General features: G+C 39.5%; 1 protein-coding gene across 3 annotated transcripts in view; it reads right to left on the bottom strand.

The window, feature by feature from the left end:
* Positions 1-2,394: 2,394 nt before the first annotated feature.
* CMC1 (C-X9-C motif containing 1) overlaps positions 2,395-18,744 on the bottom strand; it is a 46,684-nt gene continuing 30,334 nt past the window's right edge. The window contains exons 3-5 of one of the 3 annotated variants that reach the window (XR_007203156.1): positions 7,646-7,736; positions 5,442-6,325; positions 2,395-5,023 (exon numbers count right to left, since the gene is read on the bottom strand). Coding sequence is in view for 1 of the 3 variants with exons in the window: in XM_048301500.1 (XP_048157457.1) it covers positions 6,211-6,325; positions 7,646-7,736 (206 nt within the window). In the remaining 2 variants the exon portion in view is untranslated. Of the gene's footprint in view, positions 6,326-7,645; positions 7,737-18,744 lie in introns of all 3 variants that reach the window. The other 2 variants (XR_007203155.1, XM_048301500.1) reach the window with 2 other exon arrangements.

An 18,744-nucleotide genomic window follows, 5' to 3' on the forward strand; every position in this document is an offset into this window, starting at 1 on the left:
TGGGCTGTAGAAGTGTTACAAGGGTGCTACGTGACCTGTGTGGTTCCAGACACTCTTCCCTGCACAGTAAGTACTTCAGACAGAGCCCATCTTTCGCTTTGTCTATCAAAGGCAAAAAAATGCCTTCCAGGTATCTTCTCCTATAGTACAAACAGCATACATAAATAATGTTTCCCATTCACCAGATATTGTTTTTATCTTTCTATTATCTTGCTCACGTATACTGGCTTGTCTGTGATTAATGGAAATGGTGTCAGATCCTGGAATTTTTTCTGACCAATGAACACAGCTGACTCAGGGGAGTACAATCTCTTGGAAAGTAATAGAACAAAATCCAATATGCATAAAACAAATCCAAGTCACTAGGTGTTAGCTGATAGAACCAACTACCTATGTAATAACAAAGAAAACATTTCATGTGGCTGCATAAGCTATATGGTACCTAGTTCTAATGTAGCTTACTTTTGGGGTTCCCCACCTCAACATTACAGAGGTTTTTTATTAAGGAATGTAATATCCAACGAGCATTAACATGATTTGTGCAATGAAGGAATTCTACTGTGTAAGATATTAAATAAATTTATTTTTGTTTGAAATTGGCTTCACTAACAAATCTCCTTTCCGTATTTGGCACAAAATTTTTTACTGAAGTTTTAATTCCTTTATTGTGTATAAATGTTATTCCAAATACAAGCAATTAGATTTGAGGTTCATCCACTTTGATTCAAGGAAAAAAATCAGCCATGTGCTGTAGCCTGCTTCAGCATATTCTGGGAAAAGTATCCTCCTGGATGTTGAAACCTGAAGGCTTTAGTTACCTTAAGCTGTGGTGCTTTGACTACTTGTGTCAAAAGGTTCCCAGTCAGCCTGTCCTGTGCAAAATTAAAATTAAGCTTTTCTGTACAGAGCCTGAGAATTTCCAGGTTTTGCATTTGACCCTTGGTTTATATTCTGTGCTTCTTCCCGTGCTGGAGAAAGGAGCAGCAGTGTCTGCTGAGGGACTTCAGGAGCACTGCGGCTAACTGGGGAGAAGAGGGACTGATGTTGGAGAGCTTGCTGCAGGCAGCATTTCCAATCCAATCACTCACTGCCATGTCCAAGCTGTAACATTTGAAAAGGAAGTCTCCAGATTTGGAGTCACTTGGGAGCTCGCTGGCTGGTGAAGCATCTGTTGGTCCGAAGCTTACAATCAGATTTTGACTGAAGATGGGAAAGTCATTTAAATCCATGCCACTAGTGGCTTACAGTGCTTTTTCCATTTTCAGAAGTGAAATCTTTTCATCAAAGTGACAGCAAATTACATGCAGAAGTAGCTGTAGTAACAGGGTTCTGGTGTTTGTGTGCATGTGTTACATAAAACTGTAAAATTGCATATAGTAAGGACCAAAGTTCTCAAATAATTATGTTAAATGACCCCAAGAAGATTTTAACTTGAATGCAAACATTGAACATTTTAAAACCTCCCCCAGCCCACTATTTCCTGAATTTTTTAATTTAGGAAAGCACTAACTCCATTTAACAGAAATGAAAGCCAGCTTTTGGAGCAGGAGGAGGTTGTTGCTCTGCACATTTAAATGAGCATATGGCATCTGACCTGATGAATATGTATTTAGGTATTTGGTGAGTTGGATGAACCTTCTAATAACTTATATGTAAACTTGCTCTGTTTGGTTAATTTTAAGTATTTTTATAATCTGATCATTTAAAGTTTCCCTGCCAGTTTTGTGGTGTACAATTGATCAGTTTTCCTTACATGAGGACTAGCCATATTGAAGAAAGCAAAGCCTCAAATTAGCTGTGATGCACTGTCCAATTTTTACAGCTGGAAAAAGACAAGAGCACCATGAGACATATGGTGGAGTTACAGTAAAACAATACCTGCTCCAAGTAACAAAACACAGGGCTATGTAAGTAGCACATGAACACTGTACTAGTGGGATAAAACAGACTGAATTTTCTTCCAAAACCAACTTGCAGCAGACTTTGACACTCCTGTGCTGAGACACCTGTAGCTTTAATGATGCTGTGGCCTGGTAAGGGAAGAGTGAAGAGCTCTGGTACCTGACTGACACCTGTGTTGTCTTCTGATCTGCAGACAGGCCCTGTGAAGAACAGTGGTTGCAGAGGTGTAAGGTATTTCCCTGATTTTTTATGTAGTTTGAGTATAAAAAAGGGCATGTGGGGGTTTGAAATGTTTTTTGGATTATTTTTTGAGGTCTTGAGAAGTCAGACTTTTGCCCCTTTCTTCAGGGAGAGCGATGTTACTATGTGCAATTGTATGAACACAAGACAGTGTAGGAAAGCATTTTATTTTTTTATGATCAGCAGTAAACGCTGACTTTAACTGAGTTGCAGCTGAACCATTTAAAGAAAAACCATCCTGCGAGATCAGTGTCCAGCAAAATGAATTTAATTGTATTTTAAGATGGAAGAGGGCAAGTCAAACATTAAGATACAGTAATTAAAGTGGTAAGATCATCATGTTTTAGTATGGTTGTTTGATCTACGGAGAAGCATGCAAGAAACTCCCAGATGTTTACTGTTACTGAACTGAATTTTATCTGGGTGGAACACTTACATTCCAAGTGTATTTGACCATTTTTTGATCAGCAGACTAAACAGGCCACAGGAATTACCTGCAGGAATTACCTGAGGAGGAGTATGGCTGTACTAAATGTGGAGCAGAATGGGTTTCTGGCTTGCAGGTTAATCTCTGGGTGATATCTCAGACTGCAGTGGTCGGCTGTTCCACTCCCCTTTGAAAACCCTGTGCCTTACAAACTGCCCCTCACCTTCCTTCTGAGTTTGCGTTTCACTCTGTGAAGGCAAACTTTTAAGGAAGTATAAGGCACCTTCTCCCTCCTTCCTCTCAGGTCTTCTATGTGTAGCGTGCTTCCCTCAGCAGTTTGAAGAGACCTTTAATACACCAAGAGAGTGCAGCCTCCAGTAAAAAATGGGGAGTGTCTTGGGTGCTTGCCAAGTATTCTGAAGAGGACAGATAGGCCCTGTGCTGCAGGAACAGCGACAGATGCTGTGCAAGGGTGTTCAGCCTTTGACCTTTAAGGCCTTACTCCATCAATGGCAATCATCAGCGCCTTGCCAGGGGAGGGTTTGAAGCTGGCTGAGCACGTGGTTGCCATTACAAGGGGCAAGCAAGGGGTGCAGGATCATCATACAGCCATAGTGAAAGCCCTGCAACTTTACAGAAGCTGCACAAGCTGTAACAGGCAGGCTTAAAACTGGGCTGGTAAACACTTGGTAATGCCACCTTCATTTTTTAGAAGGTCATGTTAGAAAACGTCAGATGCTTTTACTCAAATATTAACTATGATGGGTGAGGGATATTGCCATGCTTCAGACTTTGGCTGTTCCTGCCTGTACACTTCTGCCACCTTTCTATATAGATAAATTACCTTGAAAACACTGGAGACACACGTAGAATAATTCATAATTATTCCTAATTGTTTACTCCTATGCAGAATAATAATAATGTGTAAGAATCATTTATTTCAAAATTACCAAAAAAGAAAAGTATCTAGGGACCATTAATTAGAGTTGCAATCCCTTAGCAGGAGATGGCCAGATGAAGTACTGCACATCTGTACAGCTCCCTGCCTCATCACCAAGAGCTGGCTGCTCTCTGTAAGTACAGGCAGTTACCACATTTTGTATAGTTGGGAGGTGGAGGGGCTGAGGGGGTTAAGACAAGCCAGGCTTCCACAGTTGTACCCTCTCATCAGTCACAAGTAACTTCTGACAAAACAAAAGCGGTTTTTAAAAAATACTCAAACTTCCAGTTCCCTGCTGCAGCACAGCTGAAGACTTTGCCAATAGTACTGGTGTTTCCTTACATTGCTTAGAATCTAGGGCTGCCTCCAGTTAACCTGAGTAGGAAGGAGAGTTTGCAGCTGAGACAAAACCAAAAATGAAAGTAATTTAGTGGTATGAGTTTGTCATGTCATGGTATTCATTCTTTCATTTAAACTTTAATAAAAGATGTAAATGCAATTCAAGTACAGGATATGCACAACATACTAACAAAATGAAAGGTGTGAAACCAAGAATTCAAAACTAGGGAACATCACATTAAGGCTAAGGGTATATTACAGAGGAAGCTGATGCCTGATCCAAGGGCCAATCCTTGCTCTGAGTGCATCCTAGGGCAAACAGAGGAGCTGCAATAATCCAGATGTAGGAAAAGAGAAATAAATGGCTGACAGCACCATCCAGTTCATGGAATTTCAGGTGTGCAGATCAGTGCAGATGTGAGTTATGGCTGTTGTTCACATACAGCCTGTATCAAAGGGTGGGGAGCAATACCTGCAGGTTCACTTGGGCTTTTTTCCATTCGACGCATTCATTCCTCCCCTGCAATCCTGGTCACTGCACTGGGGGTCCCCCTCACCTGCTGCACACAATTTCTACTGGTGCTGTTGTCTGACTCAGACCTGAGTCATAGCTGAGTATGACCCAGGTGAGCTCTCAGTGCAGGCACACACCACTGGCAGCACCCAGCAGTGCCCCTACGAGAATGCTCACTCCCACGCCAATCCTCTGCGGCAGGGCTTTTGCCAACACTTAACAAACACCCAGGCTGCCTTTCCAGAGGTTGAAAATACAGCAGATTTTCATAGTCGGATAACAGAACAGTCACACATTTCACCCTTTACCTCAAATTTCCTCCTTTTAAAAATACATACAGCAAAACAACTCATTGGGAATATTTTTCTTTTCCAAAATGCTTGAGCTAAGAAGCCAAGAACATGTGTAGGACTCTGTTCCACATAAGCTATTTCAAGGTTAGAGCTGAGTGCCACTTAAGTTTGCCTAACAAGGCAGAATGCTACACATCTTTCCCATTTGCAAGTGTTCCCCAGTCCTCCACCCAATCTGCAGAAGCAACATTATTAATGATTACTCAGTAAAAGGCACAGAATAAAGGGCAATGACTAACCTGCAGCATGAAATCCTCTATATACATGCGTCAGTCTGAGTTTCCTTCTTGAATAGCTTCAGAAGAATACTGTGTGTGTGGTGAAACAGTATTAAAATAAACAAGTACAATGTTGCCTCTTCTAATGGAACAGTATCAAATCCCATTCCTTCCTCAAAATTTTTTTTCTTTAATCAGGGCATTAAAGTTACCAAATTTTAAGTGCAGCCTTTCCTTGTAAAGAATTTATTTTTATTTCAGAATGCTTGGAGGATATTCCAAGATAGTTTGTAAAACTTTATATTAGTAGCTCTAGTGAAGACATTTAAGCATTTGAGAGTTCTATAATTAAGCAGCTTCAAGTATCACTACACGAAAAGATCCTTTATGTGCTCTTTTTAAATTAGGCACTTGCTTTACACTTAGTTCCTGCAAGAGAACTAAGTGCATTTTAGTTCTGGTTTACAGAGTTCTGCATCTTAGGTGCCTGGTTTAGTTGTTTACTCACCTCTGCCTGGAATAATTTTGCAAGTGTGGTCACTGCTCACTCCTGAAGCATGGCATCTTATTCCCTGTTCTCAAGGAAGGCCTGGATGAGATTACTGCCTCATCTAGAGCTGAAATGGTCAGTCGGGCCGTGCACAAGCATACGGCATCCATCCCTTCTGACAGCGTAGACTTAAAAGTGAGTCACAGTGTAGACTTAAAAATGTGTCACAGTGCAGGCACAAGTACTACCAGGCTCTCATCCGACACCATTTTGATGAAAAGAGTAATTCACACCAGTCTGAGCAGCTCTTCTGCATTTGCCACCCTCCTCTTCTAGCAAGTGCATCTTCATACACACTCAGCTTCAGGTGATGGCTAAGAGACCAACTTTAATGTATACCCAATCTGTGATCAGTTAATACAATCTAAATTATTCACCCTTAAGTTTTTTATGTAGCCTGGCTCACATAACTAGATAGAAGCTTTAAACTCCAAATGGACATTCTGGAATTGTAAACTCCAAATTGTACACTGGTAATAAAATCACAAGTCCAGATAGAGGAACACACCTTTGCAACTTCTCTTGCAAACTGTGACAGCATGCTCTAGATCTTTAACTACAAAAAAATTTAAAATTAATTCTTAATTTCAGATGTTATTTTATTCTCCATTCATCTTGTGTATTTCAGTTAAACTCCACACAGAAGGGTACAGATGATTTAAGTCTGTTTAAATCAAGTGAAATCCAAGTTGCATATGAAATTTGAAAAGTTCATTTTAAGTTTTAATTATACATTTGGATTAAGCTTCTGTCTTTTCTTCTTAATTCCAGTTGCTCTGTATTCTTCTCTTTGCTTCAAATACTCTGCTTTGCATTCTTCATAGAATGACGGATCAGAATAGCTACAAGACAAAGGAATATATATTGTTTTTCTCTTGGAATATGGAGCAGATATTGCATGAGTACCACTCATAACTGACCTTCTTTTCACACCCAAAGAAAACTTGCCTGACTTTAACAGAAAAATACTTTTTTTTATGAAGTACCTAAGTGTTAAAGTTATCTTTGTAAACTCTAAGTACTCCGTCATGATACTGTTCTCTCTTGAAGCATAATCCTTTTCAAGCCTCTGGAGTGAAGCCATCAAGGGGAAAGGCAGAAAAAGGGAAAGACATTAGGTATTTAAGTTCAGCTGAAGAATTCATTTGCAGTTACCCTCCTCATCATGGGAAGCTGCTGAAGTTGACTTTTTTTTTTATGCACCCAAGTAACTACTGGGAATAGGTTCAAGTGTTATGTCTTGAACAGTTGATATATAGGTCCTTGATCATTACATTAAATTCATTTCTCCCATATTTTTTTAAAATATAACTATTCAAACACTATAAACCTTTTCTGTCAGAAGCATTTTGTTTTGTTTGTTTTTTGTTTTTTTTTTTAAGGTGAAGGTACAGACAAATAGAACTGAGTAACTCCAGCAAGTTCTGACTGCAGTTAGGCCTGAATTCTTGCCTGGCTGCACATGTTTATTCATCAGTTCCTAAATACTTGAGAATAACTGTCAGTAGTTAAAAGGCATTTATTTTTAATCTTAATTGCTGGTTTAAGGGAGCAGGACACACCAAAAATCAAACCAACCTCCTTTTTCCCCAGTCAAACTCAAAAAATCCCCACCCTTCACCCTGGCAAATTCAGGAATCTAACACTTCAGCCTAATGGCACTGGGGTGAATTACAACTTCCAAAAGAGATGTTTCAATCCACCATGGCATTGAGTTGATCTCTCTTACATCTAACAATTTCCCACTGCTACAACTACTGCTGTTCACAACAACAGGACACTTTCAAGACAGACTTAAGTCTTAAAAATCAGAAGCAAAATGAAAACAAACTTGTCCTGTCTCACTAACAGATTATGAAGGAACTTCACTGCGTACCCCTATCCCCACATCTGTGATGTACCAGAGCAAATAAAGGGCTACAGGTCCTCTGGGCTGAAATCTGTCACCAGGTGAATCAAGAAGAGAGTCTCTGTAGCTATATGGTAAATAAAATCTTGTCAGTTAGGGTCCTGACCAGCACGGTTTTAATAAAGCAAAGATACCATTTTCAGAAAATACATCCAAGTCCATAACCCTACACAACCCTTTCCAGAACAGTTAACATTTCTAGATTAGCATAGGCCATGCACAAAAACCCAGCAAAAACTCATGAGTGACTTACTGGCCAACCAGACAGTCCTTCAGTGCTGTGTTCTCCTGCCGACACTTCACCACCATCAGAAGACCAGTTTCTTGACAGCATTTAGTAAATGCTGGGGAAAAAAAAAGCCCACACAAACTAAATTGAAGTTAGAAAAATGACAATAGGTGAAAAAACCCAATGTGTAGGAGGTATCAGACCAGATCTGATTTATTATTAATATAACCATAGTTGGCCTAGATTCTCATGCTGTTTGCAAGGTCTTTGTCACTTGCATAGCAACAGCACTTTAATTGGGATTCTCCCCTCATCATGTAACACATTCACACACGTACTGCTGTTGCTAATACCATTTCTGAAGTTATTCTTGCAGCAAATCCATGACTCTTGTGCCTGCTTTTCACATGCTCTAATTGGGGCTATCATGTACATTTCTGGGATCATGATCTCCGGCATTTAAGAACAATGAAGTTGCTTAATGAAGTGAAAGTACCTGGTCTGTTTTAAGGATTTCAAGACTTCAAAACAAGTCAGTAAGATACTAAAACAGAACAGCAAAATCATGGCTAAGGACATGGCATTTATCTGGGCATAACTAAAATTATGCCTCATTGTTACCAGCACCCTGTACAGATGTTTCACTGAATAATAACCCTAGATAAGAATTGGCTGTTATTTCTATCAGGAGATTTCAAACTGTTCTAAGAGGTCTGCTAAGAGGTAATCAGCTACATTTAGCAGATGGAAAAGAGAGAGAGAAAGAAAGAGAGAGAGAGAGAGAGAGAGAAAGAGAGAGAAAGAGAAAGAGAGAGAAAGAGAAAGAGAGAGAAAGAGAAAGAGAGAGAAAGAGAAAGAGAGAGAAAGAGAGAAAGAAAGAGAGAGAAAGAGAGAAAGAAAGAGAGAAAGAAAGAGAGAGAAAGAGAGAAAGAAAGAGCCATGTGTCCAAGATCAACCAGGAGCCAGAATAAGAACAAAGTACCCCCCTACTGCATCCCCTTCCAGAATTCCATTTCTCCTCCTCTAAGGTCTTCCTCGTAGTGATTTAATATCCAGCAAATTTAGGGCATACAGGAATTGTTATTTTTTTGCACATAGCAAAATTTACAGCTAATCTAGTAACATCAAAACTTAATGGTACTACATCATACAACAGGTAAATCACATTACCTGTGCATTACCCTAGGTGAGATTAATCTGCTTGTCCACAGCTGTTATTAATTGGGCTTTCACTAAAATAATTTACAACAAAAGGCAGTGTTTGCTGAAAGTGTTGATGACAGATTTAAGTCACACTTATATTGACATAAACTTTGCAAAGAACTTACTTCTTATCTACTTCAAATGTATTATTTATTGATGAATACTTAAAAAAACATGCTCAAATACAGCACCCAGCATTACACACTGGCAACTCCACCACACCCTACATGAAAACCAGATGAAAGTGTGCAGAAAATGGGTTTAAATTAATTACCAGTTAATTACCAGCTGGGAAGACACTGTAACCTGTGTTTAAAGGTATCTATTAACAATCACACCCAATTTCTAAGATTTACGTGTTTTAAAGTCATCCAAACGCACAAGCACAACTATGAGGAAACACCTGGACAGCTGAAGTTTACTAAGCTGTGTAAGCTCAGAACAAGGCAAATGGGTTATTAGGTTATCAAAATGTTTCTCTGGTTTTCAAAGGTGAATCTGACATTTCTTCTGTTCTTTCCTGGACTGTTTATCCTGACTGTTCCTACATTAGCATCTCAGAAAAATCATACCTATTAGTACATTTCTAAAAATGACCTTTGTTTTTTTCTAGGAAAAACATCCAAAGCTTTTGAAAGCTTATGGTCTGTCTAGTGACCAGTTTGATTTATACTCTCGACAGGCACTTCTTTAAGTGCTGTGCTGAGGTTTTGGGTTGGGTTTTTTTTTGTAGTAGTAATCATTTCTCCTGGAAGCTGTGAAGTAAAAAACCACTGAAGACAACAGGAGGTCCCTCTCACTTGTTAGCTTACCAGTCTTGATTGGTTAAAGGCGTGATGTCCCAGTGAACAAAAAAAGCCTGAACTGCAATTGCCAGCATTCCCTGGCTCCAGAAGGCCCTGCCTGTGGTACATGGCCAGGCACTGTTGCAAAGTGATAAAACTGCTTCCAGCTGTTTAGCTTTAACATTACTGATGCTTAACAACAGAGAGGAAGAAGGAAGGTTAAAGCATATTAGACATCCTTATATGAGCACACAAAACTTCATTATCCATCTCTTCTGTCTGGCAGTCACTTAAGGAGGGCAAGACAGGTTTAGTTATAGAAACTCACCAGAAACCTTCCAGGAGTCTGGAGAATATTGTTTTATTTTTAACTGTGCTTTGTCTCGCTCACAGAGGGGCAAGTACCAATCTCTTCACTCATAACCAGTGACAGAACTCAAGGAAACAGCACAAAGCTGGGCCAGGGGAGGTTTAGGTTGGCTATCAGGAAAAGATAGCCACCCAGAGAGGCTGGTTGGGCACTGGAACAGGTTCCCCTGGGAAGTGGCCACAGCACCAAGCCTGTCTGAGTTCAGGAAGCACTTGGACAATAGTCTCAGGCACATGGTGTGATTGGGTGTTCAGTGTAGGGCCAGGAGTTGGAACTGATGAGCCTGATGGGCCCCTTCCAACTCAGCATATTCTATGATGCTATGATTCATGATTCTACGATTCGTGAAGTCATGAAATTACATGTGTCAATGTTGAGCAGCACAGAGTGTTTACACTGTTGGTTTGGAGAATGATGTCAGAAATAGTCTCAGTAGTTCAAGACATCTCAAACCAAGAATTAATCTCCATCTCTGTAATCCTGACAATCCTTACTCATTCTTCACTCAGGCAATATCTGCATTGTAGACCAAAGTTTCAGGATGCATAGCAAGACACCACAAAAGGAGCAGATACACAGGGTCTGATTACAAACCTATTGCGATTTAACACTTCAGCAGCTGAGGGGTAATCAGAACACTAAAGAATCCAAACAAACCTTCTTCTTGATACACTGCACATTACAGAAAGAACAGAATTTATATTTTCATAATCTTGTGTATGATCCAATCTTTATGACTTTAGCAAATGACTTTCCATGATTTTACAAGTTCATGGCCTGATATGTTTTCTTTCTTCCTGCAAGCAGCAAGCTACCAAAACAGAACCTCAAGCAGCAGTAAAACTGGAGGTAAATTTGGGCCAGTCTGCAAATTCCTTGTGAACTGTAACACAAAAGAAAGATATGTTTCAAACAAACAATAAAAGTTATCCCCAATATTTCCAAATACAAGCTAAATAAATTGAGGAACAGAGCTCAACACAACAGAAGTGAAAATGCCTTGTTGGAAAGGGAAAAAAGGCATGCCCTCCATAAAATCAACCCTCTGCCAAGACTTTTCTAGGACAGCTACATATGTCCATCACTGATTGCTCTGTGCACAGACAAGGACAGATCCACTACTGCGTCAGCGAGCTGCAGGTGCCTACCAGTTACCACGGAAACTGACTACAGACCCCCCCTTTCACCTGCAGAAGTCATGGTTCATGACATCATATCTGACATAGGTTACCCCACAGGCTCCTCTCTGTGCCATAGGCTCTGTCTAAGGGGATGCACACGGAGCAGAGATCTCTTCTCGAGGCTACAGCTCAGAGAAACTTTACTGAACAGCTCATCACCGAATGGAGGCTGGATTTCTTCTTCCTCTCTCATGAAGAAAGCTTTGCATTTCTTTTGCAAGGCAAATCCAAAATGAGTTTGGTCACAGTTCAGTGAATTTTAAACCTCATTACATTTTGGCCATTACAGCCACAACCAAGTAAGTAAGGACAAAAGGTAGCTTTGCCAAGACAGAGGTCTTCTGACAACTGAACAGCCATGTCTGGATACAGAGCAACTCAGTTTTGCCAGTTCTCACCTGCTCACTACAGCATGCTGGCATGTGTAGGTGATCTGCCTGTGATGGGGAGACCACATTTTCAGGGACAGACAGGAGGGCTTTTTGGCTGAGGCCAGAGATGAATGAGTCCTTCCAACGACTGACTCTTCAGCAGGGAGCATCTCTGGCCCTGAGCAGCTCAGGGAAGCTGCTGAGTTTGGTCCTCCGAACAGCACCTCCAGATCTGCCCTGGGTCCAAGAGCCAGATTTCACTGGGTCTCCCTATCTCCCTATCTCAGCTTACCTACTTGGGAAAGCATGACACAGAGAACTAGGAGAAATTAGATCCTGACATATGTAAAGTCACTGAACAGAAAAAAAGAGCTTTTTAAAGCCTTCTTAATTTGTCTATAAAGCTGTACAGACATGAATTTTTTTTAATAAAAATCCTATTCCAAGTCTTTCTATAATTCCCTTCAGATACAGAATTATACAAATTATGTTGTAGGTATCAAGAATTAGTTTTGAGTGCCTGACTCAGTATATTTGATGGTTGATTAAAAACTTCTTTAAGTTACAGAGCACTCTTTAATTAAGGTTTCTTTGATAAATAGCTAGAAGGTAGACATGGTAAAGAACACTTTGTTTACAAAGATCTTTACAGTCCATACTAATCTTTGCTGAAAAAAACAGTATCTAAGAAGAATGCTTTTCTTTAGTATTTTTAATTGCTTTTTCCCCAACTCTGTTTTATGACTTTACGGCAAGACAATATGGGAAGCAGATGGAAACTGAAGTGAAACTGGCTAACTATTCATTTATCACAGAATAAAGAGTGGACAAATTATTTCCCTGTCTGTCCAAGCAGTCAGACAGGCATATGCAATACACACTAAAGTATTACTTTTAAAAGATCAGATACATTACCAGAAAGCTACAACAAAGTTGGTGGGTGTCCACCAACAGATGTCCTGGTACATATAAGTCCTAATTAAAAAAAAGGAGATAAAAAGCCAGGGTGCTGCCCATTTTAACTTTAGAACATATTCATAGGTTCAAGAAATATTTGCTCTGTATGACAAAAAATAACAAACTTGTAGGATTTTGAGTCAAAGGGACAAACCGACATTTGGCATAAGACAGAGGCACAGCTCTGCTGAATAAAGATGATGATTTTCTTCCACACCATTAAACCAGACAAGGTTAAATTTAACACTGTTAATCTCAGTGTCTGCAGGACTACAAACAGTGGACAACAAAAACAAGGCATCATATTTATGATGAAAGCGTAGCTTACAACATCATCCCACCCCCAAGCAGAATTAGGCTGGTCTTTTCACTGTGCTGCATTCAAAATGAAATGGTGGAATAGGTGTGCTGGACTGCTGAAGTTTCAGTTATGTGTCTGCAAAGGAAAGACTTCATGAAAAAAACCTCTTATGTCCTGCCCCAAGCTTAAAAACAAACTGAAAGTTGTGGGAGCAACAGATAATATTTGTAGCAGATTTTTAAAGGATTTTTTTTCTTTAAATATTTTAAAATTTTAGATACTTAATTATTTCTTTCTGCAAACATCCAAGTCTTCCCATGTGCAAAACAAGACAAGAATAAAAAGTGGGACTTATCTCCAGACAAACAGCTGCATGGAAACTGTGTTGATATAACAACACCAAGGAATCACCCTCATTATTTTCAATGTATGAACTGTTTGCAGTGTGAAGGCTATTTCTGAAAGTTCATTTTTTGCAGATTCAGATTATAAAAATACTTGGCACTTTCATATTGGCTCATATTATGAAGTGTTGTACGTTTCGTATAATATTGGAACTGTAGTTTTATCAATTATAACTGTGCATCTATTTTGCAGATGTGCTTGTACACAAAATAAATGAAATATTCCCCATTATCAAGATAAATTGATCCTCTCAGGTCTGGCTCTCGTTTATTTAAAGACTTTACAATCTTACTACTTAAGAGAAAGTCCTACAGAGGTGTTATCTCACCATTTATATTTTCTCAACACTTATGATACTGCTATCACACTCTTAAAATAAGGAAAAAAAAAAAAACAAACCAACACAACTTGCATCATGATCCAGACCAGGCTTATTCTGAGGTAGGTTTTTTCCCTCTGCACAGAATAAAAAAGAAATAGTTTTGTCCGGTGTTTGGGTCATTCCTGGGGCTGTACCACTGAGTGGAGAAAAGATGCCCAAGTAACAATGGGGATTTGGAGGTGATGATAGAAGGAAGAAGAAACAGTTCCCTTTAAAATGTAAACAAGGGCAAAATTTTAAAAACTTTGTAGAATGTGTACAAAAACATTAAATGATCCAAAACATTACCAGCAACATTTTTAGGGGTAGTTATTATGTTTTTAATTTTGTATTAAATTATGATTTATTAGCTTTTACTTTGAAGATTGTATGTATGCACAGAACAGATTACTGGTGCATTTAATGAACCAGAGGAAGTAGTAGCATGAACATGAAGAGATTGTTTTACATTGTGGAGTATGAGCTATTTGATATTTCCGACACAGTACAAAAGAGAGCTTCTCTGTAGATTGATCATGGTTCAGTTAACATCACTGAATATCTAATACCTCCAACTCAATTAATTCTCACCTGATTAACATCAGTCTGATATTCAAACTAAATCATCTCTCCAGTCAAGTAGAAATCAATATTTCTGATTTTACTTTTAAATTACAATAACAAATAAAATACATGCATCGTCAGTATGCTAGGAGTAGCTTTCCTATTCTAGCCTACTATGGCATGCATAACACAAGCTGATTAAAGAATTATTCTAATTTGAGCAACAATATATATGACAGATTAATTGGAATAGAAGGAGATAGCATGAAATAATTAAATGCATCTTATATAGGGCAAAGAGAAAATTGACATAACATAACCTTGATTCTTTCAAGTGAACCTCTGTTATAAGATCAAATACTTTGTCTCCACAAATATTCATTTGCTATAACATAAAAATCATACACTTTCCATTTTTCTGCTCATCACCAGCCCCCCAAAATCTGCTCCATTTCAGCTTTTGTAGCTGGAGGCATCTATCTATCCTAGGAGAGATGATCAATACACTCTAGCACACAATACAGGACTAAGGAGGAGAGAATCCCAGGAATTCAGGAATTTTAAGGAAGGGGTATTCATCCTCCTGCCTAATCTTTCCCAGAGTACTCTCAGCAGAGAAAAGCAGCTTTATCCTTAAGTATAGAGTGCAAACAGAGGATCCCCCAGCAGACCACACCATCTCTGGCACTCCAGTACGAAATGCTGAAACATCCCTTGTCTCGTGACTGAGGTGAAGGAGAGAATCATCAGGAAGGCAAATAGCACAACTGTGATCTGCAGAGGAGGAATGTTTCCAAAAAAAAAAAAACCCCTAGAAACTGTCTAAACACAATGCCTTGGGATAAAGATGACATCTTTTCAATACCCTAGAAACAAATCTGAAGACTTTGCTTTAGGGAACATTTAGAGATGAGAAAATAACATACTGAATCAGACAAAGGGCCCACTTCTCCTGTACACCATCTTTCTCAGAAGCCAGTAACAGCTGCTTTAGAAAAACGTGTCAGAAAGTCTACATTATGGAAAAACATCTTCTCAAGTGAAGTTTCTTCCTAATCCCTATCAACTGTAAGCTTGGCTTATACCCTGAAGCATAAAGTTCTCATGTGCCCTTCAAAACCCTTAGGACGCCTTAGATGGAGGGTCTAAACAGACAAGCATCCAAAAGAAGAGGAAGAAAGAGTGAAAAAACCTCCTGAAACCAGAAAGGTAAATGTTAGCCTGGATTCCTTCAACATATATCTACCCTGGCCCACTCATGTCCTGCTAAACTCCCAACTACTGCAATTGTAGTTATTTGTTTCATACCATGCATGCATGCTTTTTTCATTAGCAGGTTTTCAAAATCCTGCTGCAAAAATTAATTGGCCTCAAAGTATCTCTCAGCTGGATGCAGAACAGACCAAAGCAGAAGGGAGCAAAGGCACTCTACACAGATCAAAAATGTTTGAGGGTTGGTTGGGGGTTTTTTCAGAACATCCTCACTCTGTCAAGGCCACCTACCTACTTAGGAACTAACAGTCTCCAAGATTTCCACGTCCTACATACACTGATATTACAAAGATCTAGGTTTGGTCAACTGCTTACAATGGGCTTTTAAAATCAATATAGGAAATCAATGGCTTATTTAAATGTTCTGTTTCAAAAATTATAAAAAAATATATAGGGGTTTTTTTAAACCACAATATCACAGCAGTTCTTAAAACTCATCTAAGGCACATAGGGATCCTCCAACATCAGTTAATTCAAAACAGAAGTCATTGCTCAGCTGCTGATCTTTTTATTATAGGAATATTAGCAGAGTTTCTCTTGTTTTCAAACCCAACAATCATTAAAGACAGAATTTGTGGGGGGAAAAAAGAATCTTAAGAAGCTAGCATCAAGGCATGACAAGCAAATTCAGGAAAGCCATGAACAACAAAGATCCAGTCCCATTCCCATGCGATGCAGAGGCTTGTGCTGGGGGAACCTCTCTCACCAGACTCACTACACATGTTCTGCAGTTCAAAATTTGCTACCATTCAGATGGAGAATTGTGGATGTTTGTAAGAGCCATAACCAGAAACCTCAAGCAACAGCAGAGAAGCACTTCTGTCTGTCCCTCGTAACCCACACTTATCCACAGCATATCACTGGACCTTTTCTTTCCAACTTCATAATAAGCACCAAGAAACAGGGCATGAAACTGAAAAGCAAAGTTTAAGAAAGAGAAGAATTCTTTTAAGAAAAACACATAAAACAAGCTGAGGAACACAGCCAAACACAGTAATTCAAGCCAACCCAATCAGTTCAACTAACAAAACCCAGACAAATACTTAAATGTGTTAACAAAAATATGCTAGATTAAAGTAATTAAGAGTTAACAAAAAGAGTTCTGAAAATAATATACACATGCAATCTCAGGATACTTTCAGAAGCATTTAGTTCTGCCATTTGGACAAGGTCAGGTCAGCTCTCTTCATTCTATGTCCTGCACACGTGAGATCTAACCAAAATGTTTTTTTGCGGACAAGGGGTGGAAAGACTAAAGTTAGTTTTCAGTTTGATATGAATACTGAATGCACACAGGAAACTTGACTAGGTAAAGTGTTTTCCTAAGTAGTCTCAGAGTCAGAAAAGGTAATTTTTAAAGAACATACACCTTAAAATGTCAGGCAGTCCTTTCCTGACTGTTGCTAAATAATTAGATACTGGGGTAGACATAATTTATTAGCAATATACATTTAGTCACTAGAATTTCAACAGAAGTTGGACTTCAACAGCAAAAGGAGCTTTGGCAGAGATGATACAGAGAAATGTGTACTTGTTAGTTTTAGTGCCATAGACCTGATCTGATCTGGACCTGATCTGATCTACCATCCCAGATGTACAGAGTTGTCAGCATTTTCTGTATGCATCAGTATGCACACCTATCTACATATTTGTGTGTACATTTTGCCCCAAACACACTGAAATCTAGTACTGTCATCTTTTTAAAGTAAATTCCAGGAATCCAGCTCTTTAAGAGCTACGAGAAGTCAGAAGTTGTCTTGCTTCTGACTAAGCAAGACAGGCAGAGCACAGCAGTACACAGAAGAGGGTTATGTCCTCAGAAGACACAAGAGAAGTATCAAGGGCATAACTATTATGTGTAAGGCTTTACAGTGACTACTTTGTCAGTCAAGGCAGATTTAAGTGCTGAAGGATGACAATCTGCTGGGCTATGCAGGCAGATTTTTCAAGAGAAGCAGACCTCCTTTCCTTCCTAGTGAAATTACAAAAATCTGCCCTTTTAAGCAAAGTAAGCACATTGCTGTGAAACTGTTTATTCGGGTAAATCATCATTTGTCCACTAAAGAAACCTGCTTGAGGAATGTTCTTATCAAGTACAAGCATTACCTTCTCTATAAGGTTTCAGGTAAAGCACGCCCAGCAAGCACAGCCCCTTGGTTAAACTGCACTGGTTTTAAACAACTGCACCCTTTAAGACTGACTCGATCTAATTTTCCTCCCACCCTGCAGTAAGTATCCCTGACATCGAGCGTTACCGTACCAGGCGCCGGAAGAGGCAGAACTGGAACAAATGCAAGTTCCCCCATGGCTACTGTCTGTCACTGCCTGCTTTTATACAAACAAGTGCATCCAACTTGAGCTGCGCAGAGCAGCCTCGCCACTGCTTATCCTCCCGCCTCCTTCGGGAGCTGCCGAGCCACTCAGGGACAGCTGAGAAGTTAGGATAACAGATGATTTAAAGAAACAACATCCCCCTCCCTCTGTCCCATAGCGACTGACTCTGTAGCTGAACTCCGAAGTCAAAATATATCTATTTCTCAAAAACAGAGCTTCACGGAGTGGAAGAAGTAACAGTAATGTCCTTCTACCACACGGTGGGGATAGAGCAGGGTATTTATATAACTCCTGAGGAGGCATTTGCCCAGCTATTCCACCGTGACACCAGCTCTCAGTTACACCGTGCTGTGTCAGGGATTCTTCCTTTCCTCCCTGCCCCCGGCTCAATTTAATGGACTTCCAAAACCATGTATTTATCTCAGAGTTCCAGTACCAAAGGTTGGTGGTGGTAGCAGTAATAATAGTTCTCACTCCTCTGAATGAAACAAAGTATCCTCTAAGCAAAAGGGAAACTGGTTCCAGGGTTCCAGCTGGAGGGTGGGGGTGAGATGGGCCACACAGAATAGGGTCAAAATCTCAGATCTTTTGGGATAGAATATAAAAGATTTATACAGTTATTAAAAGAGGAAGTTACTTTCCCTCACAGGTCACAATTCATCCCCAACCACCGTTCCAACATCTCCAAAACAGTTATCATGTACTTACCCTACTCCGCAGTATATGTTTAGTCTCTTTTTTTCAAAAATGACTAGTCATATGCTGGTGTAGAGGCAGGAATTCTTCACCATGGAAGAATTCCTGCTGAATGAGGTACTACTCAGTGCTAGTAAGGATGACAAAACGAAAGTGCAAATTTTCCAGGAAAAAAAAAAATTCTGCTGTGCCCATATTCTGAAGTGAATAGTGAAGAGTAACTTGACGCTTTGCAATTGTGGCCACAGTGTGATAAAGCATGTAGAATTACTTTTTCAAATGAAACTGCATCATTGACTATGGAGGCATTTAGAATTTCAGAC

Source organism: Corvus hawaiiensis, chromosome 1 (assembly GCF_020740725.1).
Source record: "Corvus hawaiiensis isolate bCorHaw1 chromosome 1, bCorHaw1.pri.cur, whole genome shotgun sequence".
In the NCBI taxonomy this organism is placed as follows: Eukaryota; Metazoa; Chordata; class Aves; order Passeriformes; family Corvidae; genus Corvus; species Corvus hawaiiensis.